Source organism: Oncorhynchus nerka, linkage group LG2 (genome assembly GCF_034236695.1).
Source record: "Oncorhynchus nerka isolate Pitt River linkage group LG2, Oner_Uvic_2.0, whole genome shotgun sequence".
Classification (NCBI taxonomy): Eukaryota; Metazoa; Chordata; class Actinopteri; order Salmoniformes; family Salmonidae; genus Oncorhynchus; species Oncorhynchus nerka.
Window position 1 is genome coordinate 48,599,079 of NC_088397.1, and position 27,474 is coordinate 48,626,552.

The 27,474-nt window shown below is 41.4% G+C and overlaps 2 protein-coding genes across 2 annotated transcripts; one reads left to right on the plus strand and one right to left on the minus strand.

Moving 5' to 3' along the window:
• Positions 1-214: 214 nt before the first annotated feature.
• Positions 215-18,286, minus strand: znf362a (zinc finger protein 362a). Its single transcript, XM_029672452.2, has 9 exons — positions 18,175-18,286; positions 14,628-14,691; positions 13,983-14,235; positions 13,480-13,605; positions 11,852-12,188; positions 11,514-11,738; positions 9,597-9,675; positions 2,791-2,949; positions 215-2,554 (listed from the first exon to the last, which is right to left on the minus strand). The coding sequence occupies exons 2-9, from the start codon at positions 14,688-14,690 to the stop codon at positions 2,438-2,440; spliced, it is 1,359 nt and encodes a 452-aa protein (XP_029528312.1). The 5' UTR covers position 14,691; positions 18,175-18,286; the 3' UTR covers positions 215-2,437.
• Positions 18,287-20,574: 2,288 nt separating this feature from the next.
• Positions 20,575-27,246, plus strand: LOC115136731 (uncharacterized). Its single transcript, XM_029672465.2, has 3 exons — positions 20,575-20,676; positions 24,479-24,628; positions 25,889-27,246. Exons 2-3 carry the CDS (start codon positions 24,481-24,483, stop codon positions 27,046-27,048), a joined length of 1,308 nt encoding a protein of 435 aa, XP_029528325.1. The 5' UTR covers positions 20,575-20,676; positions 24,479-24,480; the 3' UTR covers positions 27,049-27,246.
• Positions 27,247-27,474: the final 228 nt, after the last annotated feature.

Sequence of the window (27,474 nt, forward strand, 5' to 3'; positions counted from 1 at the left end):
GGTGGATGAGCTAACCATTCCTGATTGCAGTGCATACCGTACACAGGTAGCTTACCTGAAAAGTCAAGTATCTCCAGCATCATATACTTATTTGAAATAAATGTTTGCCAAGGAACAACAGTTGATATCAAACGCTGATGTAGGTCTTGAAGTATAATTGATACATTATTATGTAAGGACATATTGGCCAATAAAAACAATCCCAAACTATTGGAACATTTGAATAGTTTTATTTTTTGCTCATTCTTACACAAAGTCAATTCACTCTAAGTCTTGACTGCGTGTAATGTGGACATGGTACCACAATGCATGACAAATGAAACAATGATTTTTGTAATAATAGCTAGACCTATATAATCATTTACTATAGAAAAGGGATTAACAGTTAATATAGTTTATTTACAGTATATTCCATGCTATGAAATAAAATGCATAAAACACCGGGTACAGAGAGGCATCAATATGGGACAAATAAAATGTAATACAATGATACAAGTTAAGGCTTAAATGCGTATAAAATTAACAAAATGTTAATCATTCATATTTAGACATGAGAGCAAAATGATTACAAGACACAAGGAGGTCTTTTTGTACATAAAGATATCTATACATATTTCATGAGACACCCAAAACAGGAATTTACTCATTTTCAATTGAAACATTAAAGGGCATAAAATAACCTGCAGGACATAGATGCAGAATATATGTACAAATAATCACTCAATAGAAAAGGAGACAGTGAGGAGGCAGCACATGTTGTTCTTCGCAAAGAGCTTCACAGGTGTTAACCAATGAAAGGCCAGGAGGTATCACATTTTGTAATGTGCTCTGCCATTTTCTACCAGACAGCACACCATATCCATCACTGGCAGACACGGGGAAAATATACAAATTAAGAAGGATTACATTCATTTGGTTTCAAACCTGTGGATTCTCGTATTTGTACTTTCCATTCCTATTTCATAGGTAAGATAAAAGGAAATATGAGGAGACCCCTTCCTCATCAACGTCGGCAAACAAATCTTTGTAGCACACAGGCAGAGCTCATGCATGTAATTGACCACAGCATGACACATGGTAGAGGGTTCAATCGAGTCACATTGAAATGTTACATATAATGGAATGTGTGTTAAGATATTTCATACATTTCGATTTTAAATGAATTGTCTGCCTCCATTCAAATCTTGTTAAAAATCTGTCAGGTACTGGAATGGCTTGAACCAACAAATATGTCAGTTCCATTATGGACAATTCTTTGTGCTACATTTCTTCAATACGTCACCAAAATATTTTTACTCTTACATGCTGAGTTTCTACAAATACCAACATCAGATTCAAAATATATTTGGTGCTTTTCAGGATTGCCATAAGCAGTGTCCTTTTTAATACCATGGACAATAATATTAACAAGATGAAAACTACAACAATAAAACATAGGTATTGGCCCTCCATTTTGAAAGCCTTTTGTGTGCATTGTTGTCTAAAAGACATACTTAAGCGTTATAAAGCTTACATGAGAACAATTCCTTTTTAAGTAACAAAAGTGATGCAAACATTGACATTAGGCGTGGCAAAAAAAAAAAGCTTGGATACAAGATTTAGTTGACCTAACCAAAAGGAAGGTAAAGTTCCCAATGTAAATATACTTTAGCAAAGCGTAAAGAGAGAAAAGGACAATATAGAAAAACAGAGGAGTGGTCCTTTAATGCATTATAACACCTATGGTTAACTTTTTAGCTGCCTGGAGCAATGCCTTTTATTGTCTTAGTAGACTAAAAACCTTTTTGGCCAATACTATGAGGCCTGAAAGTGCTGTAAAATCATCTTTGGATGTCCCAAACATTACCCAATCACACCATATAGATGACAGAAAAAAAAGTCTACCTCTTGATAAGGTACAAATACAGTTTGACCCATTTTTGAAACCCACATGGGGTATACAAACAAACAAATAAAAGCCAATATCTGGGATTGATTACGCTTAAGTGGAGGGGTGTGACCTTACAGGGGTGTCAGGGGTAGGGTGTCAGGGGTAGGGTGTCAGGGGTAGGGTGTCAGGGGTAGGGTGTCAGGGTAGGGTGTCAGGGGTAGGGTGTCAGGGGTAGGGTGTCAGGTTAGGGTGTCAGGGGTAGGGTGTCAGGGGTAGGGTGTCAGGTTAGGGTGTCAGGGGTAGGGTGTCAGAGTAGGGTGTCAGGGGTAGGGTGTCAGGTTAGGGTGTCAGGGGTAGGGTGTCAGGGGTAGGGTGTCAGGGGTAGGGTGTCAGAGTAGGGTGTCAGGGGTAGGGTGTCAGGGGTAGGGTGTCAGGTTAGGGTGTCAGGGGTAGGGTGTCAGGTTAGGGTGTCAGGGGTAGGGTGTCAGGGGTAGGGTGTCAGGGGTAGGGTGTCAGGTTAGGGTGTCAGGGGTAGGGTGTCAGGGGTAGGGTGTCAGGGCGAAGTGCTCAGATGAGGGAGATCCGTATGGGGATACTGGGAGACTCCGTCCTCTGTGGAGAGTGATGGCTCACCAGGTGTTCCACCACCGTGTGTTTGGACATGTGCTTCATAAGGTAGGTCTCCTGAGGACAAACATCAAATAAAGGTTCAGTTAACACCAAGCTTCAGTAGACAACGAGGTATGAATGCTTCTCCAAAAGTGTCATTTTTAAAAGAGCGATGAGCTACAGTACCAATACTATTTATATATTGACTGAGAATTAAGAAACAACACTAGGACTCCGTCGCTAACGACATTGAGCATGTTTGCCCACATCCTGTGAAAACATCAGCGCATGCTGCCGCATAGCCTACTCACTGAGGTGTAGGCTCTGCCACACATGCTGCAGCAGTAGGCCTTGGCGTTTTTGATGGCATGCGCAGACAAGTGGATCTGCAGTGAGGCAGAGTCCGAGTAGGCACGGTAGCAGTTCGGACACTTGTAGGGCTTGTCTTTGTTGTGCTGTCTCTGATGAGACTGAGGCAGGGAAACAGACGGATACAGTGATCACATTACACGATTCAAAGACCTATCTAGACTTTCAGGGTAGGGAAACTTTATCTTGCTACAAATGCACTTCCTGTCAAACTTCCGGCCATCATCTGACCAGAATTCTGAGAGGTGGGAATAGAGGAAAATCATGCTGAAAATCCAATAACTCAAAACATAAAATAACAATTATTTACAAAGGTTGTCGATATTTTCAGGTATAATAGCATGTGTGTGAAATATAAGAAGAATGAATAGCATTGTTGTCTGTGACTATGTGGATTTGATATGTTTTTATTGCCTTCTCTGGGACAAAATCCTTCGGTTGAAGGATCTACAATCCCGCCTGACAAGGCCAATGCAATCCGTTCCTCGCTGGAAACCCCGCCTTCCACAGGAGATAAGTGTGAGGCTCGGATTCATTCCTTCAATTTAATACCACTCTTTACGAGGAACAGGCAGCGCGGGGCCAAACAGTTGTTTTACCTAACTTCCCTCCTTCAGCGAAAAGTAATTAGTCATAACGTTCTGTTCCCTTTCAGTCAGTCAACTTCGGTACAACATACTATGGGGAAACATAATCACGCCCCATGCTGACCCCAACAGATACTAAATGAAAGGGCCGATGGGATACCATCCAGACCTGATGCTGCCAAATGCAGGCAGTCTAGGTATTGCGTACATGGTGCGCTGCGTAGTGACTTTTCCCTGTCCCAGCTGTAAGTACACTGGGAGCAGTGACATCGATTAAACCTCACAAAAGTGTTTGGTGATGCCCAACTCGCTGCAGCACCATTTTATCCTATAGAGTACCACAGTATGAGTCATAATACTGAATTTGTAGTCTTTGCATGATGTCTACTTTGATGCTAATTAGCATTTTCAAATCTGAGAGTAAATACAGTACCAGTCAAACGTTTGGACACACCTACTCATTGTTTTTTCTTTCTTTTTACTATTTTCTACATTGTAGAATAATAGTGAAGGCATCAAAACTATGAAATAACACATATGGAAACATGTAGTAATCAAAAAAGTGTTAAACAAACTTCATCAAAGTAGCCACCCTTTGCCTTGATGACAGCTTTGCACACTCTTGGCATTCTCTCAACCAGCTTCACCTGGAATGCTTTTCCAACAGTCTTAAAGGAGTTCCCACATATGCTGAGCACTTGTTGGCTGCTTTCCCTTCACTCTGCGGTCCATTTATTTGGGCTGCAATCTGAGGTGCAGTTAACTCTAATGAACTTATCCTCTGCAGCAGAGGTAACTCTGGGTCTTCCTTTCCTGTGGCGGTCCGCATGAGAGCTAGTGTCATCATAGTGCTTGATGGTTTTTGCGACTGCACTTGAAGAAACTTTCAAAGTTCTTGTTTCTTGTTGATGTTGTCTTAAAAGTAATGATAGACTGTCATTTCTCTTTGCTTATTTGAGCTGTTCTTGCTATAATATGGACTTGGTATTTTACCAAATAGGGCTATCTTCTGAATACCACCCCTACCTTGTTACAACACAAATTATTGGCTCAAACGCATTAAGAAGGAAAGAAATTCCACAAATTAACTTTTAACAAGGCCGTTAATGCATTCCAGGTGACTACCTCATGAAGCTGGTTGAGAGAATGTCAGGAGTGTGCAAAGCTGTCATCAAGACAAAGGGTGGCTACTTTGAAGAATCTCAAATATAAAACACTTTTTGGTGACTACATTATTCCATATGTGTTATTTCATAGTTTTGATGTCTTCACTATTATTCTACAATGTAGAAAATAGTCAAAATAAAGAAAAACCCTTGAATGAGTAGGTGTGTCCAAACCTTTTTTTATTTTACCTTTATTTAACCAGGTAGGCAAGTTGAGAACAAGTTCTCATTTACAATTGCGACCTGGCCAAGATAAAGCAAAGCAGTTTCACTAATGTAAAGTGGCTGATCCACTGGATGTCATAAGGTGAACGCACCAATTTGTAAGTCGCTCTGGATAAGAGCGTCTGCTAAATGACTTAAATGTAAATGTAAATGTTCCACAGATACAACGACACAGAGTTACACATGGAGTAAAACAAACATACAGTCAATAATACAGTATAAACAAGTCTATATACAATGTGAGCAAATGAGGTGAGAAGGGAGGTAAAGTCAAAAAAGGCCATGGTGGCAAAGTAAATACAATATAGCAAGTAAAACACTAGAATGGTAGTTTTGCAATGGAAGAATGTGCAAAGTAGAAATAAAAATAATGGGGTGCAAAGGAGCAAAATAAATAAATAAATTAAATACAGTTGGGAAAGAGGTTGTTTGGGCTAAATTATAGGTGGGCTATGTACAGGTGCAGTAATCTGTGAGCTGCTCTGACAGTTGGTGCTTAAAGCTAGTGAGGGAGATAAGTGTTTCCAGTTTCAGAGATTTTTGTAGTTCGTTCCAGTCATTGGCAGCAGAGAGAGGCGGCCAAAGAAAGAATTGGTTTTGGGGGTGACTAGAGAGATATACCTGCTGGAGCGTGTGCTACAGGTGGGAGATGCTATGGTGACCAGCGAGCTGAGATAAGGGGGGACTTTACCTAGCAGGGTCTTGTAGATGACATGGAGCCAGTGGGTTTGGCGACGAGTATGAAGCGAGGGCCAGCCAACGAGAGCGTACAGGTCGCAATGGTGGGTAGTATATGGGGCTTTGGTGACAAAACGGATTGCACTTTGATAGACTGCATCCAATTTGTTGAGTAGGGTATTGGAGGCTATTTTGTAAATGACATCGCCAAAGTCGAGGATTGGTAGGATGGTCAGTTTTACAAGGGTATGTTTGGCAGCATGAGTGAAGGATGCTTTGTTGCGAAATAGGAAGCCAATTCTAGATTTAACTTTGGATTGGAGATGTTTGATATGGGTCTGGAAGGAGAGTTTACAGTCTAACCAGACACCTAAGTATTTGTAGTTGTCCACGTATTCTAATTCAGAGCCGTCCAGAGTAGTGATGTTGGACAGGTGGGTAGGTGCAGGTAGCGATCGGTTGAAGAGCATGCATTTAGTTTTACTTGTATTTAAGAGCAATTGGAGGCCACAGAAGGAGAGTTGTATGGCATTGAAGCTTGCCTGGAGGGTTGTTAACACAGTGTCCAAAGAAGGGCCAGAAGTATACAGAATGGTGTCGTCTGCGTAGAGGTGGATCAGAGACTCACCAGCAGCAAGAGCGACCTCATTGATGTATACAGAGAAGAGAGTCGGTCCAAGAATTGAACCCTGTGGCACCCCCATAGAGACTGCCAGAGGTCCGGACAGCAGACCCTCCGATTTGACACACTGAACTCTATCAGAGAAGTAGTTGGTGAACCAGGCGAGGCAATCATTTGAGAAACCAAGGCTGTCGAGTCTGCCGATGAGGATGTGGTGATTGACAGAGTCGAAAGCCTTGGCCAGATCAATGAATACGGCTGCACAGTAATGTTTCTTATCGATGGCGGTTAAGATATCGTTTAGGTCCTTGAGCGTGGCTGAGGTGCACCCATGACCAGCTCTGAAACCAGATTGCATAGCAGAGAAGGTATGGTGAGATTCGAAATGGTCGGTAATCTGTTTGTTGACTTGGCTTTCGAAGACCTTAGAAAGGCATGGTAGGATAGATATAGGTCTGTAGCAGTTTGGGTCAAGAGTGTCCCCCCCTTTGAAGAGGGGATGACCGCAGCTGCTTTCCAATCTTTGGGAATCTCAGACGACACGGAAGAGAGGTTGAACAGGCTAGTAATAGGGGTGGCAACAATTTCGGCAGATCATTTTAGAAAGAAAGGGTCCAGATTGTCTAGCCCGGCTGATTTGTAGGGGTTCAGATTTTGCAGCTCTTTCAGAACATCAGCTGAACGGATTTGGGAGAAGGAAAATGGGGAAGGCTTGGGCGAGTTGCTGTTGGGGGTGCAGTGCTGTTGACCGGGGTAGGAGTAGCCAGGTGGAAAGCATGGCCAGCCGTAGAAAAATGCTTATTGAAATTCTCAATTATGGTGGATTTATCAGTGGTAACAGTGTTTCCTATCTTTAGCGAAATGGGCAGCTGGGAGGAGGTGTTCTTATTCTCCATGGACTTTACAGTGTCCCAGAACTTTTTTGAGTTAGTGTTGCATGAAGCAAATTTCTGCTTGAAAAAGCTAGCCTTGGCTTTTCTAACTGCCTGTGTATAATGGTTTCTAGCTTCCCTGAACAGCTGCATATCACGGGGGCTGTTCGATGCTAATGCAGAACGCCATAGGATGTTTTTGTGTTGGTTAAGGGCAGTCAGGTCTGTGGAGAACCAAGGGCTATATCTGTTCCTGGTTCTAAATTTCTGGAATGGGGCATATTTATTTAAGATGGTTAGGAAGGCATTAAAAAAAATATCCAGGCATCCTCTACTGACGGGATGAGATCAATATCCTTCCAGGATACCCCGGCCAGGTCGATTAGAAAGGCCTGCTCGCTGAAGTGTTTCAGGGAGCGTTTTACAGTGATGAGTGGAGGTCGTTTGACCGCTGACCCATTACGGATGCAGGCAATGAGGCAGTGATCGCTGAGATCTTGGTTGAAGACAGCAGAGGTGTATTTAGAGGGGAAGTTGGTTAGGATGATATCTATGAGGGTGCCTGTGTTTAAGGCTTTGGGGAGGTACCTGGTAGGTTCATTGATAATTTGTGTGAGATTGAGGGCATCAAGTTTAGATTGTAGGATGGCTGGGGTGTTAAGCATGTTCCAACGGTGAGAGACTTGTTTTTAGAGAGGTGGATTTTTAAAAGTAGAAGTTCAAATTGTTTGGGTACAGACCTGGATAGTAGGACAGAACTCTGCAGGCTATCTTTGCAGTAGATTGCAACACCGCCCCCTTTGGGAGATGTGGAACTAATAGGTTGGATAATGTATAGTGAGCAGGACTAGAGGCTCTACAGTGAAATAAGCCAATAAACACTAACCAGAACAGCAATGGACAAGACATATTGACATTAAGGAGAGGCATGCTTAGTCGAGTGATCAAAAGGGTCCAGTGAGTGGAGAGGTTGGTTGGGGGTCACGACGATTTAAACAGCTAGCCAGGCCATCGGTAGCAAGCTAGCATAGGATGGAGGTCTGTTATTAGCCACCTCTTGCGTTCCGTCAGTAGATTAGTGGGGTTCCATGTGGTAGAGGGGATTAATCCAAATCACACAACAACAACAAAAATAAAAACAATAGATATAGTTATAGAGGCCCAAGAAGAAAACATAATAATAATAAAAATAAATAAATTGTCCGATTGTCTATTCAGATAGCAGCCGGTAAGACAGCTAACGGTTAGCAGGCCGCAGATGGGCGTTCAGGTAACGTCGCGACGGAGGAGCCGCGGATAACTCCTTCGGGTAGATAACGTCGGCAGTCCAGTTATGAAGGCCCGGTGGGGCTCCGCGTAGGCAGTAAAACGGGTCCGGATAGGTGACTGCAGCCCAGGAGTGATTGATGGAACTCAGGAGTGATTGACGGAGCTGGCTAGCTCCGGAATAATTGATGTTTGCTCCGGAATCGACGAAAGCCGATAGTCACACGGATAGCAGCTAGCTAGCTGTGAGATCCAGGTATGAATGTACAGAGAGCAGTTGAAATACAGGGACATGGAGAGAAAAATTGGTCCGGTATGTTCCGTTCCGAGCCGCGCTGCGCCGTACAAAACTGGTGATAGATTTTCGAGCTAAAGGATACCTGATGACCACAAACCGTGGTTAACTGAATACTAACGATTTGCCAGTAAAGAAGCTAACTAGCTTCTGATTAGCTTCTGGGCTAGCTTCTGGCTAGTTTCTGGCTAGCTTCTTGGAGTTTCTGGCTAGCTTCTTGGAGGATTACAGATTTGAGGTAAATAATACTTTTTTATAAATATAAATTGGTGAGGCGGGTTGCAGGAGAGTGTTTTGAAGATGAGTTGATGGAAAATAAAAATGAAATGTATGTGAAAAAAGTTGTAAATATATATATATATATATATATATATATATATACGGGACACGACAAGACGAGGACAAAATACGTCTGAACTGCTATGCCATCTTGGTAGACAACTCTTTGACTGGTACTGTACATACTACTTCAATTACCTCAACTACCTCATACCCCTGCACATTGACTCAGTACCGGTACTCCTTGTATATAGTCTCATTATTGTTATTTTATGTGTTTCTATTGACTTATTTTGCTAAATGTTCTTACTTTTTTAACTCTGCATTGTTGGGAAAGGGCTCGTAAGTAAACATTTCACTGTGAAGTCTACACCTGTTGCATCGGGGTATGTGTCAAATTAAATTTGTTCCAATTGTCTATTTTAGTAGTGTGATTCATGCTAAAATTGTTCCTGTTCCCACCGAGGTGAAGAGCGGTGTAACTGAAGGAATAAAGCCTAGCCTTACGCTTATCGGATTTGTCAGGCGTAATTGTAGGTTCTTCAACCGAAGTCGCAAGAGCGTGACTTCCCCATAGTACATTTTACAGAAGTTGACTGACTGAAAACTAGAACAGGTTTGATGTGTGTGTGTGTGTGTGTGTGTGTGTAGGTTGATGGACATTTTGCGGCCCGGGGAGCAAGAGGTGTAGTTAAAAGACCATGATGTGGTTAAAAGACCAAGCATGAGGTTAACTGAAAACCCAGTCCAGTTCATACCTGCAGATTGGAGAGCTGAGTGAAGGCTTTTTCACAACCTGGATGGGCACATTTATAGGGCCGATCTCCAGTGTGAATCCTGTAAAATATATAGTAAAGAGGAGATTTAATGAAGCTGCAGCATCCGGCACACTTGTCTATGGTGTCGACATAGGAAAAAAATCTGGCCTACTGCCCTTTGACACAACCCCACTCTATCTTTCCCTATGGTAAGCCTCTCTGTCAGTTCAATAAAGTCAGAAAATATCTTAATATATACAGTTGAAGTTGGAAGTTTACATACACTTAGGTTGGAGTCATTAAAACTCCTTTTTCAACCACTCCACAAGTTTCTTGTTATCAAACTATAGTTTTGGCAAGTCGGTTAGGACATCTACTTTGTGCATGGCACAAGTAATTTTTCCAACAATTGTTTACAGACAGATTATTTCACTTGTAATTCACTGTATCACAATTCCAGTGGGTCAGAAGTTTCCATACACTTCCAGAGTTGTGGCAAAATGGCTCAAGGATAACAAAGTCAAGGTATTGGAGTGGCCATCACAAAGCCCTGACCTCAATCCTATAGAACATTTGTGGGCAGAACTGAAAAACTGGTACTCTATAGGCCTACAAACCTGACTCAGTTACGCCAGCTCTGTCAGGAGGAATGAGCCAAAATTTACCCAACTTATTGTGGGAAGCTTGTGGAAGGCTACCCAAAACGTTTGGCCCAAGTTAAACAATTTAAAGGCAATGCTACCAAATACTAAATTGATGTAATGTAAACTTCTGACCCACTGGGAATGTGATGAAAGAAATAAAAGCTGAAATAAATCATTCGCTCTACTTTTATTCTGACTACTATTATTCTGACATTTCACATTCTTAAAATACAGTGGTGATCCTAACTGATTTAAGACAGGGGATTTTTTACAAGGATTAAATGTCAGGAATTGTGAAAAACTGAGTTACATCTATTCGGCTAAAATGTTTGTAAACTTCCGACTTCAACTGTATACACTGAGTGTACAAAACATTAAGAACACCTGCTCTTTCAAGGATCAGACTGACCAGGTGAATCCAGGTGAAAGCTATGATCTCTTATTGATGTCACTTGTTAAATCCACTTCAATCAGTTTATATGAAGGGGAGAAGGCAGGTTAAAGAATGATTTTTATGCCTTGAAACAATTGAGACATGTATTGTGTATGTGTGCCATTAAGAGGGTGAATGGGCAAGAGAAAAGATTTAAGTGCCTTTGAACGGGGTATGTTAGTAGTGGCTAGGTGCACCGTTTTCTTAATCTAGAACTGCAAGACTGCTGGGTTTTTCCACGCGACCCATCACCCATAGGACTCCCAGGCAACTTGACACAACTGTGGGAGGCATTGGAGTCATGGGCCAGCATCCATGTGGAATGCTTCCGACACCTTGTAGAGTCCACGCCCCAACCTATTGAGGCTGTTCTGGGGGGGGGGGCAACACAGTTCTACACTTTAATGTTTTGCAAACTCAGTGTATATTAAAAACACAGAGGGGAGGCAGGTAGCCGAGTGGTTAGAGCGTTGGACTAGTAACCAAAAGGTTGCTAGATCGACTCCCCGGGCTAACAAGGTAAAACTTTGTCGTTCTGCCCCTGAACAAGGCTGTTAACCCAATGTTCTTTGGCCATCATTGAAAATAAGAATTTGTTCTTAACTGACTTGCCTAGCTAAATAAAGGTAAAAGTATATATATATATATATTTTTTTTTAAATGTATAATCTGAAGGCAAATAATTAACACTACTGTAAATACACTTTAAAAGCATTAGTACACACATGACTTTGGGGTTCTGGGAAAGATACATCATCATCATCACTACACTATAGAACCTAGTTGGTGAGTACATGAAAACAGTATTAAACTGATGATCAAATTAGTCCATGATTTGACCTGGTGTGCTGCTGCAGGTGGGAAAGCTGGCGGAAGCATTTCTCGCAGTAGGAGCAGTGATAAGGTTTGACGCCCAGGTGTATGCGGAGGTGCTGGGCCAGGTAGGATGCGTTGGCGAAGGATTTGGAGCAGTGAGGACACTTGTGAGGCTTGGCCTCTGTGTGGGACTTGGAGTGGATCTGCATGTCTGACTTGGAGAAGAAGGTCAGCGGGCACGATTTACACCTGCGCAAAACAACACACACATGGAAGACACCGGAAGCAATCAATATGACAGTAAGACATTTGGAGGATAATCAACATGTAGCAGTCTGTAAAAGGTTCATGTGTGCTCATGCCTGTAGCATTTGCCCTGTTTGGGGGTGATGGTGTGGCAGGATTGGTCGTTGCCTGAGGCTAGGATGGGGTAAGGCACCACCAACAGAGAGCCACCACCGTTCTCAGCTTTTATCTTCTTACGGCCTCGCCCCTCCATCTTGGGAGGGGGCCCCAGCAGTCCAGCAAGGCCTCCGTTACTTTTGATTTGCTCCATCCCAGGGCCACTGGCCAAGCCTGAGAGGACATGATGTGGTGAGGGGGCTCCGCCTAGTCGGCTCAGACTATTGGAGTTGGGTGTGGTCAGAGTGACGGCCTCTGAGGTGTTATGGTTGCCCATTCGAGAGGAAAGTGGCAGACCTGGCAAGTCAAGAGGTAAAAATGACTCACAAACTATATAATCACTAAATAATTATGTAATGACTAATCTCCAACAGAAGAATTCAGTCAGTTACATGTATACTTCTTAAAATTGTGCATACTTTTTCAGAGACAATGCTCAAAATTAACTATTGACATGTTCCCTTTTAGTTATTCGCTCAACATAGTAGAACTCTTTGTGCCTAGTTGTTGGCTGAAGTAGTTTGAAATCACATTGATACGCCAAAAGTCCTGTCACATTTTGAGAGGCCTGGATTAGTCTAAATGCCAACAGTACAGGAATCTTGGAATGGGTTATGGAAGTCTGCCTCTCTTTCCGTGTGGGGGGGAGTTGGGTAAGTTGAGCCATTTTTTACATTCAGCATCACTCCGTCAAGGGAAATATAGTATTATTTCTAACAAAGATATCTACATATATTTTAGGGTGTTGTGTATCCCTGTAAATAATCTGAATTCATGAAAACATAGCTCGTCTAAAAAAGTGGTATCTTTGCACGAATTACTCCGGATGGGGGACAGGGTAAGTAAAGATGCCTACAATTTCTGTAATAAATTAAATATTACCACTACCTTCTTAAAACCATGTCTATCTTTATTTCCCAAACACAATTAATCACAAAAACTTTTTTTTTGCCTTTTAATCATTTTAAGCTATTTTTGTTGCCTTTAAATAATTTTAAGCACATTTTAACATTTGCTTAACACCTAACAAACATGTTGTACTTTTTTTTAACACTTAACACAGGCCAGGCCCTGTTATTACCTCATATGCCTTGCATTACACCTGGGAAGAAAACGCTTCAATTTGCTCAACTTGCCATTGGCTCAACCAACTAACCCCATGGCCATTGGCTGAACTTACCCCAAGGCAAACATTTTGACTATACTAGCCCACACAGTTACAAGGATGTACTTTCATGCTAGGTTTAGGACCTCATATTGTAGCTTATAGAGACCCCCAACTGATGTATAGAACTATTTTTAAATTACCTACTTTGGTTTAGATAGAAGCATCATGAAACCTCTTAACACAATAAATGAATTTGACATGGTGAAAATCTTTTTTTTTTGGACCTAACTTGCTTAACACCTTTTCCATGTGGTTTCTTCCTTCACAGACTCCATGAAATGATGACCTTGGTCAAATTATACATTTTGTGTATGGTTTCCTAGAAACAAGCATGGCTCAACTTACCCCTTTGGCTGAACTAACCCCAGTCTCTCCTATGTGCCAGACGGGCATTACTGTGTCAAAAAATCATGTGATTACCTGACAGGTGGTTCGTTCTAGAGGGTTGGTCTATGATTTGACGCAAATGCCAGTCTTCCCACAATCCTCTAGCTTTTATAGCTGTTTTATCATCCAGATTAAAGTTTACATCACCAAGAATACGTCCTGTTAGAGATGTGCAGAAAATTCACAGAATTTACAAAAAAAAAAACTCTTACCATAGAAAATTAACAGGAAATATAAAGCCTGGCTCATACAAGGCTCAACAAGTATTTTCCCCATCCATCTATCAACGATAGAAAAAGATTATAAGTAGGCCTATTACAGTAATTACAAGTGACACAAAAAGTATTTATAAAAAGTGAGGGGATGTGTGCCAATCACTTGATGAGATTGAGGAGGATGGGAGGGGGTGTGATCACAAGACATACAGTAGAGACGCATTCTGATTTGAACCGCCTCTGAGAATAGAAGTGTGTGAGTGGTGGTGGTGGTCAATGGACAGTGGAGCCTGGCCTGGTGAAGGGAGGCGGTCAGGGTACCTGCAACAGAGCTGGAGGCTGGCCGGGCGTGCAGGGCAATGTCTGGATGGGACGGGCTGTGGGCATGGAGTTCTTGTTGCATCTGCTGCAGTTTCTCAACTGACATCTGGACATGCTGCCCACCTTCTGTCTGTGTAGGATTCCCCAGCAGTTGCTGTTGGGAGGGAACTGTGGAAGACGGCAGGTGGGGCGGTCTGATCTTCTCAGCCATCAGCTGTTCCTTGATCTTGTTGATCAACACAAGGTTATCCAGCTGACAGCAGGGAGACAACAACACACAGAGACAGAAGAACAGTCTTTAGTTAACGTCTGTGTGGGCTTACATTCATTTGTTCTGCTTTGGCTCCCTCCAATGGACTCACAGGAAAATAACTCAACAATGTACCCTAAGCACATTAACAGTAATCTATGTCCTCTCTTCAAGTGAGTCGTAAAAAAATAGTGCATACTTTACATGGACATTTGCATGACAATCAAGCAGGCAAAATACCTTTCACTGCTCTTGGGTCTCAATGTTACATCACCTAGAATAATAATTGACAATCTTCACAGTCAACTGTCCGCCATCATCATCTTCTTCCTCATCCTCTTTTATACTAACTACCCTGTTGTTGAATGTGAGGGTATTAGACAGTCAGTACTCACCTGGCCAGGCATGTTGGGTGGTGGGGGCCAGAAGTAGGGATTATTAAAACGAGGTTCAGCCATCCTGTGACGAACAAACCAGATGTAAATACTACCTTCTGCGCACTGTCCATATAAATAGATATGACAACAACAACACAGCTAATTCAGCCTCACAATTCATTCAAATGCTTGCAGCACTTTAATGAGTTCATAAATAGTTGCTGAATCTCCAATAGACTTCTTGCAATAGACGTATGTAGTTAATGCTGGCCATTTAGCCACTTGCCAAACACTGGGCGTACGTTTGTAAATGTATTGTACTCTAGCCTCACGATTCAAAGTAAATGGAAGTACTTTCTAACTTTCTCCCCTCCTCTTCCTCCGTCATGTCCACCACGGAAGTTGTGTTTCCAGTTCCACACGCACTGTAGCTAAGTAATAGAGCTTAATAATCACACTTTTCTGAGTCACAACTTCCCGACCGTCACCCCACAAGACAGCTGAGAATTTGCAGAGGATTCAAATCAAATAAAATGTGTGACTCAATAGGGATCCCCTCATTAGGCAGGGAAATACCCATGAGGCCTTGTTTATTCTCCCTCTCCATCAGCAGACACTCTTAACCATCACACTGCATGATGGGCATCTCCCCAAATAAACACCATAACATCACATGGGAGCTATAGCTTGTTAAGAAACACTTGTCATATTGGCAGTTCCCTATACCATTTTGTGATTAAAGATAGAATTGCATTGATGGTTGAGGCGTTTGAAAATAGATGGTATTTCTGTAGCCTCCACTGTCGATATTTTCATAGGGAACAAAAGAACCTATATCCCTGACGTTCCACTGAATCAATTTAGAGTGAATGTCATTGAACAGACTTTTACTCCAATCTCTCTATGAAAAAGTCACATTTGGAAGAATTTGGGGCAAGTGGCATTGCTGCTCTTTGTCCCATGGTAGAGCCTGCTGCTCTCTCATAGATGTCTGCGATCTGTGGGCTTTTCTTTCCATCGCTTCTCTTTTCAAGCCTTATTCATTTCTTTATATGACATATTGCATTGTGTGTTTTGGCACAGTCCACCATTCTAAAGTCTGTTTGACTTAGCAGCAGCGTAACACAGTCCACTTGCATCAGCCAAAAGAAACTAAAATGATACGTCCAGCCGTATGAACAAAAACCCAGAAAATATTTCCCTAATCATGCCGACAGGGTGTCCATTTCACTTCCTGGAGGCACTCTGGGCAAGAGCGGAATATAGGTAGAGATTTGATAATCTCCCCCATATGACGGCTGTCTCTGTCTTTGATATGCCATGTTTGATGTTGGTGATAATAACAACACATCTTCATAGGCAACAGAGGAAAGTGTCAAACTATATTAAAGTAGAGTCCTTTGTGTATTCGAGATGGAGTTTAGAGCATCCTGTCAGACGGAGGCTGTAACGCCTACAAATGTATTACTGCCATAATCAACAATCAAACAGGGGGGGAAAAAAAACAGTCTATGCCATGGCAACCCCTAGAACCAAGACTGTATACTGTTTTCAATAAATCAATCACATTAAACTCGACACTAAACTGACAGACTTTTTGAAAGGTTATTTCAGGGATAACATGGACATGGTTGAGAATCAAGCCTTGGATCAGGTCCAGCTGCAAGATCTATAAAAAAAGAGTCAGTGCCCGGAATGTTCTGTGTGCAGGTTTCAATCTAAATCAATTACTCCCATTAGCAAGACAATCAAATAGATTAAATCTTAACTCTTCCACGTAACTAAGGCTGCAGAGAGAATAGGTGATAATAGGTTGCTAATCTGATATACTAACTATGTTTCTTATTGATACTCAGCTGGAGTAAAATCGAACACAGTTCTACACTTTGGGTCCCCGGGATCAATGTTGGGAAATGAACACACTTCACTCTTGTTATTGACTGAGCCCCTTGAAATCCCCATAATGCCTAATTCCGATTGAAGCCACACTCTGTAAAATGTGCCAACCATCAAAGAGTTGACCACTGCTAAAATGTTTAACAAAGGAGCAAATGTATCCCATTACATTCCCACATGCAAACATGGCTTGATTTCCATTATGTATAAGTAGTGCTCAAGTTGCTATTCAAGGAGAGCAACATTACTTTTTAATAACAACAAAAATGTAACCCACATTTGTGACAGTATACAATATTGAATCAAATTTCAATTGTATTGAGGAATCAAATCTTCAATTGAAATACTACACTATTTTGCATTAGTTGTTACAGACAGTGAAATAGCCACCTAAACTACAGACAGTGAACCACCTAAACTATTTGAGTCACCGCAGAAATAGCTGCATGCTGAAAACATCTGTGGTGAGAACCGCTATCTGAAATGTGTCCGCAGATTTAAAGTACATTTGAACCGATATCAGTGATTTTATCGTTCTGTGTCATGCCCCTACGCAATAAAAACCCAAATACTGCTGTTTCTCAAAATGGTGTCTATTGCTTTCTAGCCAGTCAGATGTACGATTTTTAAAATTACTGTAACCCATAAACCGAAATGTATAGGCTAGTCGTGTTTAAGGAAATAAAAAATATTATGCTGCAGGTTATCCATCTTCAGACAATTAGCGGCAAATTAGATAGTCAGCCTCTGTCAATCGTGCAACATTAGCCCAACGTCATATTTGCAATACGAATACTATAGGCTAATATTTGCTCTATAAATCATTATCTTAAAACAGAAAATAAATGAGTACTCAATTATCAGCCTATAACAAGGGTAAACAAATCACTTGAGGCAGGTCTAGACTTGTGAACTAAAAACAAAAGTTAGCCTACTTAACTTTTCCTTATTCTATCTGGACGTCTACGTCTATTTGCAGATCAAAAATAAAATAAAACCTTTAGAACCTAAAACGCTAACACATAACACGTCATATAAAGATAATTTTGACTGCAGAGCAACTCTGATCCCCCCTGGTGCCTCGCTCCACAGCCTCTCCCACATTCTCAGACAGTTTTATTTAAAGAATTCAGACAAAAGGAAAACAAAAATGGCAGCCTGTCTTATTTTTTATAAGGACTGGACGCCATATTCTGCAGATCCCAAATGTACAGTACTAATTCGCCTAAAAAAAGTAAACGTGTCTCGATGCATGCACATTTGTAATCCATTTCTTTGCATTAGCGTAAGTGTTCGGATGATTGTTTACTTAGATTTGCAGGTTTGAATAGCCCGGCTCGAGGAAGAAGAAAAAAACGAGACACTTCCTACAACAATCATGCCTTGCAAAATGCAATGCGTTATGGACAACTGGGTTCTCTCGCTATGCAAATCAATAATTTAGTTCCAGAATAGTAGCATAACTGCATCTCATCTGCCGCATTTCCGTGTGCTATGCACAATATAACTAGAACGTTGTCCTTTTCAAATATGCTCTGGTAATGGCTAGTATTTTTTTATTTGAACTTTTTGACGACTCAAATGGTAGCGATAACTGCTTTCAAAATAGCAATTGCAGCCGAACGTTTTTAAATTTGCACACAAGAGAGGAGAAAAAATGTATACAAACCTGACACCTCGATGGTAGATTTAATGATATTTTATAAAATAATAAGATGTTCCTTTTGCTTGCCTTCAGTCGGAGTTCAGACCTTCCGGGTCGCCTACTGTTCACTTCTGGGTGCTGCAGGCGAGGATTTGCTTTCACTGAAGCAGATTTTGGAAATATAAAAACTACAAAATAGGCCTAAAGATATTCAGAATTGACATAATTGCTGCGATATAAACTTGGTTTAGGATATGCCTCATTGTAATGACATAATTGGTGACAGCTTTTCGTTTGACAGGCTGTCAACTGTCTGCACCATAATATCAAGGCATCATCATTTCTCAACTGCTTTACGTGAGGGATGACCAGGGATGTTCTCTTGATAAGTGTGTGAATTGGACCATTTTCTTGTCAAAATGTAACGAGTACTTTTGGGTGTTTGTGAAAATGTATGAAGTAAAAAGTATAATTATTTTCTTTAGGAATATGTAGTGAAGTAAAAGTTGTCAAAATTATAAATAGTAAAGTACAGATACCCCCCAAAAACTACTTAAGTAGTACTTAAAAGTATTTTTACTTAAGTACTTTACACCACTGGGTATCAAAAATCCTCATAGTAATACGCTCTCACGCTCACATAGTGTCTTCAACTAGTGTCTTCACTACTTCTCAACTCTAAAGAATTTGAGGATGAGGCCAGGGTTCAAAAACAGGGGGGGTCTCCGTTAAATTACTGCCCATGTAGCCCCTATGGCGCAAAGTAGAATATTTGGTTATACCCTGAAACAATAATAAATATACTACAATAAAAAAGGCTATACATTTTGAATAGGCATAAATATAATGCAATTACCATATAATAACCATTAGTTGTGTGATTTAATCAATTTGTTGGTAAACCATGATACATTTAGCCACTTTTCATTCCATAACATTTGACATTCTAGTCATTTAGCAGATGCTCTTATCCAGATAGCTAGGTGAGACAACAACATATCACAATCGTAGCAAGTACATTTTAATAAACTCCATAAAGCGAGCCTAACTCATAAAACCACATTTTCAAACTAACAGTGGGGGCTTCAGGGCAGGGGTCAATTCGAATTGAAGGCTGTCAATTCAGGAAGTGATTTTAATTTAAAATCCAAAAATGGAAAAACTTTTAAAATAAATAGCTCAGTTGATCGAGAAGTCATTGTAAATAGATAATAGTTAAAAAATGGTTTTATTGTTATTTAAGTTTACTTCCTGAAGTGATGACCTTAAATTAGAATTGACCTGCAGCACTGCTATCAGAGATGTGTTTTTGCAACCTGAAAGCTATGTGCACGTTTCAGCATGAGATGGCAGTACCGAATTATTAGATAAGAATATCTGAGTGATCACATTATGGACATGTAAAACAGTAGTCTACTATCAATGGCAATGTTGCCCAACAACAAGCTTTCATTTCTCAACAGAACACATCAATCTACAAAGGACACCACAGAGGTGCCAGTTTCACTAGACAGACAGATGGAGAGACAGGTGGAGACAGACAAACAGATACGAACACAACAAATCAAATTGTATTGGTCTAGTACCCATATTTTGTAGATGTTATCACAGGTGCAGCGAAATGCTTGTTTCTAGCTCCAACAATGCAGTAATACCTAACAATACAAAAAAATACACAAATCCTAAACAAAGGAATTAGGAGATATCAAAACCAGCAATGGCATAGTCCGGAATATAAATATATATGTATATAATGGTGTGTATAGGCAGTATATGAATAGAACAGTTGTGTACAGCAGTAGTTTTACAAGATTAACCTTGAATAGAATATTGTATTTACATATGAAGTGGGTAAAAGAGTATGCACACATTATTCAAGTAACCAGTGTTCAATGATTATGTACATAGGGCAGCAGTCTCTAACAGTACTGGGCAGAGGCCGATTAGTGGTTAGTGGTGACTATTTAAAAGTCTGATGGCCTGTATATAGAAGCTGTTTTTCAGTTTCTCGGTCCCACCACCTGCATGGTCTCTGCCTTCTAGATTCTAGATGGTAGCGGGGTGAACAGGCCGTGGCTCAGGTGGCTGATGTCCTGGATGATCTTCTGTAACATCTGGCGACATAGACGTCCTGGAGGGCACGTCTACATCCAAAAGGATGGGCAGACATTGGGTGGATATTAAATGTTTAATATCTTCGGCTGTGAGTGATGGAGAAAAAAATCGGCCACAATGAAAATAACTGGGAAAATTCAATTTATATTTATGGTACAAAGGCGATAATGAAAGTGTCTTTTTAGGAATTTTAAAATTGGACTTCTCTATGGGGCAGTCTATGGGAATTGTCCTTTTGGGCTTGGCTTCAGCTAAAATGCAGTACCGAAAGTGCCCTCTGAGCACAGACCGGAACCCTGCCCCCCTGGACTGAACATGTCCCACAGGGGGAGGGGCGTGGGGAGGTGGATAGAAAGGAAGAGAGATGTTTGGCTCACACTGACGTGCTGCTGGAGGCGCCTGTGTGCACAGGTAAGGTACTAATTCAAACTTCACAACGATTTTCATGCAAACTCACTCCTTGACTGAATTGGGATCATTGACCGACCACCACTATGCATTGCCGTGGGCTGTAGTTTAGACTCATCTGTTCGATTGTTGCTAGGATTTAAGATGGTGGAGATGGGCTTGAGAGTGTTAGTTTGCTTAAAGACAGAAACTGGCAGTGAGGCATAACTCAAAACAAATCAGACATGGGGGAGGAGTGTCTGTTCGTGTGCTAGAGTTCTCATGACATTTGCGTCATTTCAGCTAAACCTACAGTATGGCACATTTACAACCACCCCCTCCCCAATGATTACAAATAAATAAAGTTAAAGCTTATTTACTGCAATTCTAAACATTTAAAACTCAAATGATATTCGGAGAACAGCAAACACAATAAACATTTACTCTAGCGATTATCAATTTGGTTGCAGTAGGGACATGCATAACATTCTACAACAACATGTTATACATTAATTAGCTGCTACGCACTAGCTCAGCACCGGGATTAAACACTAGTTTCGTTTCATGTCAAATCAAACTGAAGTTACCAAGCCATCTACAGACGTCTTCCACCTCTGCACTGTTTAGAGAGGAAAGTCGTGCTGTTCACTGCAGCCAGAGTTGCTGGATATAATGACGAGATGCTTGTGTCTCCGCCCTAAGAATGGAATTCGTTGTCCACAGAGCGGAATGGCAGGCTGTACAGTTTCAGCCAATTCCTCTCTTTAGATTGGTGGATACATCTCATAATTTGAAAACATTTTGGAATATTAGATGAGGGGTGTTGGCGTCAACTGCCTGTATTCAATGGAGCGTGAGATCCCAGCTAACAACAAATGTTCTCACAACTTTAGAGAAACGTTCCCTTAGTCTCAGGTAATTACCTAGCGTTTTCATAGGAATCTTCCCATGACATGTCAAAATTACCATTCCCCCTAATATCAAACAGAATTGACCCAGAACGTGATTACTATGTTCTCAGAATATTCAATAATAATGTTTTAGACATGTTTTACGATAACGCTGCAAGCTCATTCCTGTGGTAAGTTTTCTAAGGACTAGGAGAAAATTACATCAAGATCCCACCAAACATAGATAGAACATGGTTACCATTTTCTCAGAATATAAGAATATAAGATATCATCTGCGACAGCTGAAAGTCGTACACTATTGTGGTTTTCCAACAGCAAGGCTCAGATCAACATGGCAGTGTTGCCATTGTCTTATAAAATGGTAATTGAAATGAACGTGTTTCCCCTGTGCACCCCCTGCCGAACCACTGCGCCCCTCAGTTTGTGAACCACAGTGTTGTTGTACCTTCAACAGTCAACAACAGTGAGATTGATAGAACCATCTCCGAAGAGTACGAAGTCATTATAGCTGTCCAGTGATGATGTGATACTGACAACACACACACGTCTCAGAAGAGTAAAAAGTCATTACATCGCTCCAGTGATGTTGTCACTTGTGTGATGACAGTTGAATCCCTTCTGGATTCCAGAGGGGATAGAACATAGAGTTATATAATCCAGTGTTCTAATCACTGCTTTTCCGCAGTTATGTTAACATTACGGCGAGGGAAGTAGCTAGCTAGAATGCTGTGCACCAAGATGTTGCGTGTTCAAACCCCAGCTGGGAACATGTAAATAATAATTACTGTATGAATAAACATGCACAATGTAATTATGTATGTCACATATGTCGTTTGAAAAGACTGACAACAGACTAAGAGCTGTGAAGAGCCTTTGTACCTTTTTAGTTATAGGTACATAGTTGTACAATTGCAGTTCGTACCTTTTAAAAGAGCCAGTAGTGTACCTTAGCGACAAGATGGTACAGGTACAAGAACGTACCTTAGGAAAAGTTACAAATGTGCCTTTTTAGGTTACCACCACAGTGACAAAGTTCCTTTTTAAGTGGCAAAAATGTTAATCTAAAATGGTTTTTGGGTGTTGTTTTAACACTATAGTGTATAAAACCTTATTTGCATATATCCCAGTGTGCCTTTTAAGTTAATTTTATAGTTACCAGTCCCACCCATGACTGTGTTTGCAAGTGACAAAGACATGGTTGTTGCATTCAATGGCTTTCAGTCCTGTAGCCTTCATCAAGTGAGTGCCTAAGTGAATATTGTATCATTGAAGTTAAACTTATGAGTCACAATACATTACATACCGTATATCATACTTCGACAGTTTTACCCCAACACAGTGGTCTGAAACTCCTGGTTTGCTGGCGACATAGTCACATTATGTTGGCTCACCCGCAACCTGCATTTAGAATGACTGCCAAGTTGGGAAAATGTCTAAATTGGACTACCTAAACAGGAACAACCATCTCAGTAAATGCATATTATTGATCTTCTGCTAGACAAAATGAAATCAATCAATGTGCATGCAAATATTTGTACAAATCTGCAAAAGAGCATGCTGGGAAATATGATAATGATGGGCATGTTTTTTGAGTGTGTGATGATTGTACCTTTATTTATATTCAGAATATTGGGTACACACATTTACCATCATACAAAATGATCCGCACATGTACCCTAAAAGGTACCGAAGAATACCATGTGAGATTATGTGTACCTCTGAAGGTACATTTAAGTGTATTTGTATATTTTTGTACTCCCGATAATACTGTACCCTAACCGTACCCTTATTACAGATGATCGAAATAAAAAGATAATACATATGATAATAAGTTTGTTATGGATCTCAAAAGTTGAAAGGCCAAAAAACGACCTAAAAAAAATATCATACACTGATTTCATTGCTGTCTATTGACATTTCAGTGACCAAAAACATTCATGGGTGGCTGAGAAGGCCATGGATTAATGCTAATTTACACAAAGAGATATTGATCTGTTGCAGCAGATCGACATCATTTGGATGACAACAGCATAAAATTATTTGTAAAAGTATTGCTTGCATATATTTGCTACAGTATTTCACATGATGGGTCTTGAGTTAAACCCCCACTGCAATCAAAATACTTTTCCCCTGTTATTTGTATCATATTGTACAACAGCTGATAAAACGAAGGGCTCTATTCAATCCGTATCGCAGAAATACAGCTTTAAAGCTTGATTGAAATTACAAGGCAATGTTCCCACCTTAGCAGAGATTGCATTCATGTCTGTAAACGCTGCAGATGACGGCCCAATAGCGCGCTAGACATTTAAAAGGTATTTGCCTATCTGTAACACTTCAGCAATACAGATTGAATAGAGCCCTAACACTGTAAAAGTGAACATTTGATCAGTGTTATTTCCTGAAAGTTGCTGGTTGAAAATACATTCTAATCAGCACGTTGTGCATCTGTGGAGTTTTGGCTTGCCCAGATGTCACCAGGTGGTATACGTTTTAGTTCCAAACCTCTCTGCACTTAGACACGCCAAGCAAAATTCTTGTTTGAGAAAAAGCTATTTCTGTATTATCTGCTACAATTTTAATGGAAAACTATTACAATAACGTACTAAATTGTTATCCATAAAATATATGATATTGAGATAAAAATGGCTGCATTGGGCCTTTAAGTCATTCTAGGGGTCTAATGCATTGAGTTTAGATGCTATGTTTTGTACGTACAGTAAGCTGTCTCAAACAGTGAATATTGCCCTTGACTCCCAGGGTGCCTAACAAAAGAGTTTCAACACCCAGGTCCTATATAGTGAAAAGACCTGGGTGGTGATCAGTGTATGCGCCAACTGGAGTAAAAAAAAATCCAGTGATAATCCAACAATGGTTTATAATATATACCTCTTGTCTGTGTTGTTTTGTTTTAGCCATGGATGGTGTGTTGGAGGGAGCGGCTGTGGTGTGTGTGTGTAAACTGGCCTGCAGTCTTCTCTTCCTGCCCATGGTCACTGCTTCTCTCAGTGCAGTCAGCTTCTGCTGCAACTGCCTGCTGCTCTTCACAGACCTCGTAGTCACAAGTACGTGTCCACCTCTAACCCCATCTCTGCTGTGTACAGCTACAACCACCTGTTTTTCCTTGTAATAAGAAAACAGAAAGGGGAGCAGTTGCTAAAGTCCACGAATAGAGTACATTTTGCGCACCTCTTGAATTTTAAAAGCCTGGTATACAAATCCATCAAATCCACAATCCATCTGCATTTTGAAATGTCCCTCGTCGTGTTTCCCCAACTTCTAGGAAGATTTTAACCCACTTCAGCCTACTATTTCTCCACGTTTTCACCGTCATTGTTAAGCCCTAGTCATGTTCTTGCTTTGACACTCACTTCTGAATATTATTATTTATTTCATGTGATGAGTGACTCATTTACTGTCTGTCCCTCATTTTAAGGTCAACCCTGAACTCTCGTTTTAATATGGTGAAAATATTCCTTTTTTAAAAATGTTAAAAGAAACATTGAACATCTAATAGTCAGGCTAGAAATGTTTTAACAGCTTACATTGTTTTGTGAAGCATTCAATAGCTCTCCCTGTTGCACACGACAAGCTTCCATTCCCCCAGTCACAAGGGGATTTATGGCTGATTTTTAAGATGAAGTCGTCAACCCTGCTACCGTTACTTTAATGCACTTTATTGGCACTTGCTATAGTCATTTTTTTTATTTGAACTATTTGAGAAGGGGAAAACAACGCTTTTTTAAAAAATGAAATTGAAAATGTGTTACAATTAGGTGAAATTAACACGACCCAAAATGTACTCTATTCGTGGAACGACCCCAATTTGGTTTATTACAAGTTCCAACAGGGCACAGAAGCACCTTGTAAACCCAGCACAGAAGAAGAGAACACGCCCCTGGAGACAGGCTGTCAAAACAAAAGGCAGTGACTTTGTCAGCTCCTATAGAATCATACAGTGTTCACAGGATGTCAGCGATCACAGTACAACAGTGAATAATCAGTGTGTCCTTGGTCATCCAGTCTGGCCTCAACCGCTATCAACAGATGTGAGAATAAGCCATATGATTCAGTGTCAAGTCTAGTGACCGTCAACCTGCACCTTCAGTGTCGTAAACACTGGAAACGATGTGTATTACAGAAAGGCAAAATATATCGATGTGCTAAACATTGTGTTAATCACTGAATTTGAACTTTAGTGATCTTACCATTTAAATGGGAGTTGTTTATACTCCTATGGCCTACTTCAGGGTCCAAATCCTCATGCTTCTAGTCCCATCCTCCACATTTCTCTATTTGATTGATTGGTCTTTGTTGTCCCTCAGCTATCCTGGTTGTCCTCTGGTTTGCAGACCCCTGGCTACCTCAGTTTTCCACGTCCTCTGATGTCATTGCCCTGCGCTTCCTGCTCTTCCTCAGCCACACCTACTGGGCGGTGCTGCTGATGACCACTCCTCTTGTTGCCGTGGAGACTGCCATGAAGTTGCAGTGGCCCCAGGTCCATGGTGGCAGAGGTAGAGCAGTGGACGGGGACACAGGCGGACGTAGTAAAACTCCGGGCTCTGAAGCTCCTGCACATCACCATGGGGTGACAGTGGAGGTAGAGGACGGGCAGAGCAGGGACACAGACAGCCAGAGAGGAGGGAGAGAGGACCAGGAAAAGTGCCTGCCCCACATCATTTACTTCCTCTGCTGTCTGCTGGTGTGGGTTCTCTGTGGTGTCTGTGGGGGTCAGAGCTGGAGACTTTGGGTGAAGGTCTGCATGGAGAGAACCAGCTCTCTCACTATGTGCCTTCCCAGCCTCCCCAACAATGTCCTGTCTGCTCTGGGTGAGCCCTGCTGGGCCCTGGCCACCGTGACCTTGGCCCTCCTGCTGGTGCTGACGGTGGGCTGGGGCCTGCTCAGACGACACCTGGCCCACACAGAGACGGACACGCACTCAACGACACACAAGGGGGAACATGGCACTGACATTGAACTGCCCGCACAAACATTCGCTGCACCATGCATGGCTGTAAACCCTGCCACGTCAGCGGTGCCAGACACACAGTCTGTTGACCCAGAGACAACACGGTCCAGATGCTCCCTTCACAGCCCATGTTCCGGGAACAACATACAGCTATCACTGGCTCACCATGGATACTCTGTCCTCTTATCGTTGGAGTGTTTGTCAGCAGACATACTAGAGGAACACAGAGAGGCAAAAGGACTAGGAGACATGCCTCTCAGCACTACCGTGGAGGAACACACAGGCTCTACCTACAGGAGCCAGTGTGGGATGGGGCAGTGGGGCTTTCCCTGCCTGGGGGTAAACGTAATGACAGGGTTTGTGTGTCTGCTCATTGTCTGTGTGTTACCTCTAAATCTCAGCGTGAACATCCTACTGATCAGGCACATAGAGACAATGCTGGAGTGGAGTTTGAAGCTCTTATTGTTTGTACCCAAAGAAGCCACAGACAACACAGGGCTCTCCCAGTCAATGTAACACAGGCATAAAGTCAGTGTACTGGACAATAAACCCGGATGGGGGTAGTGCTAGATATTAAAGTGTGGCTTGGGAATGGGATTGTGTTGAGAGGGACTTATTAGGTATTGTCTGGGGTTAGGATCAGATGAATATTACATGTACTGTAGACAGCTGGTCTACCTGTCAATGATAAAAAGTAAACAATTCCCTCTTTGACTGTGACTGTCTATTCATGCGTGCCGAGTGATCTCTGGGAAGCTGCAGAGGAGTGCTGAAAAAGTCAGGTTGAGGCTTGCTTTCCAGATCTATAGACATGCAACCCAATAATTAGTTTGCTGAAACAGTAGATGGGGGGTTTAGTGTGATTTTAGATTAGTTTGATGGGAGATTTTTTTTTTTGAATTTTAATTTGACCTTTATTTTGCTAGGCAAGTCAGTTAAGAA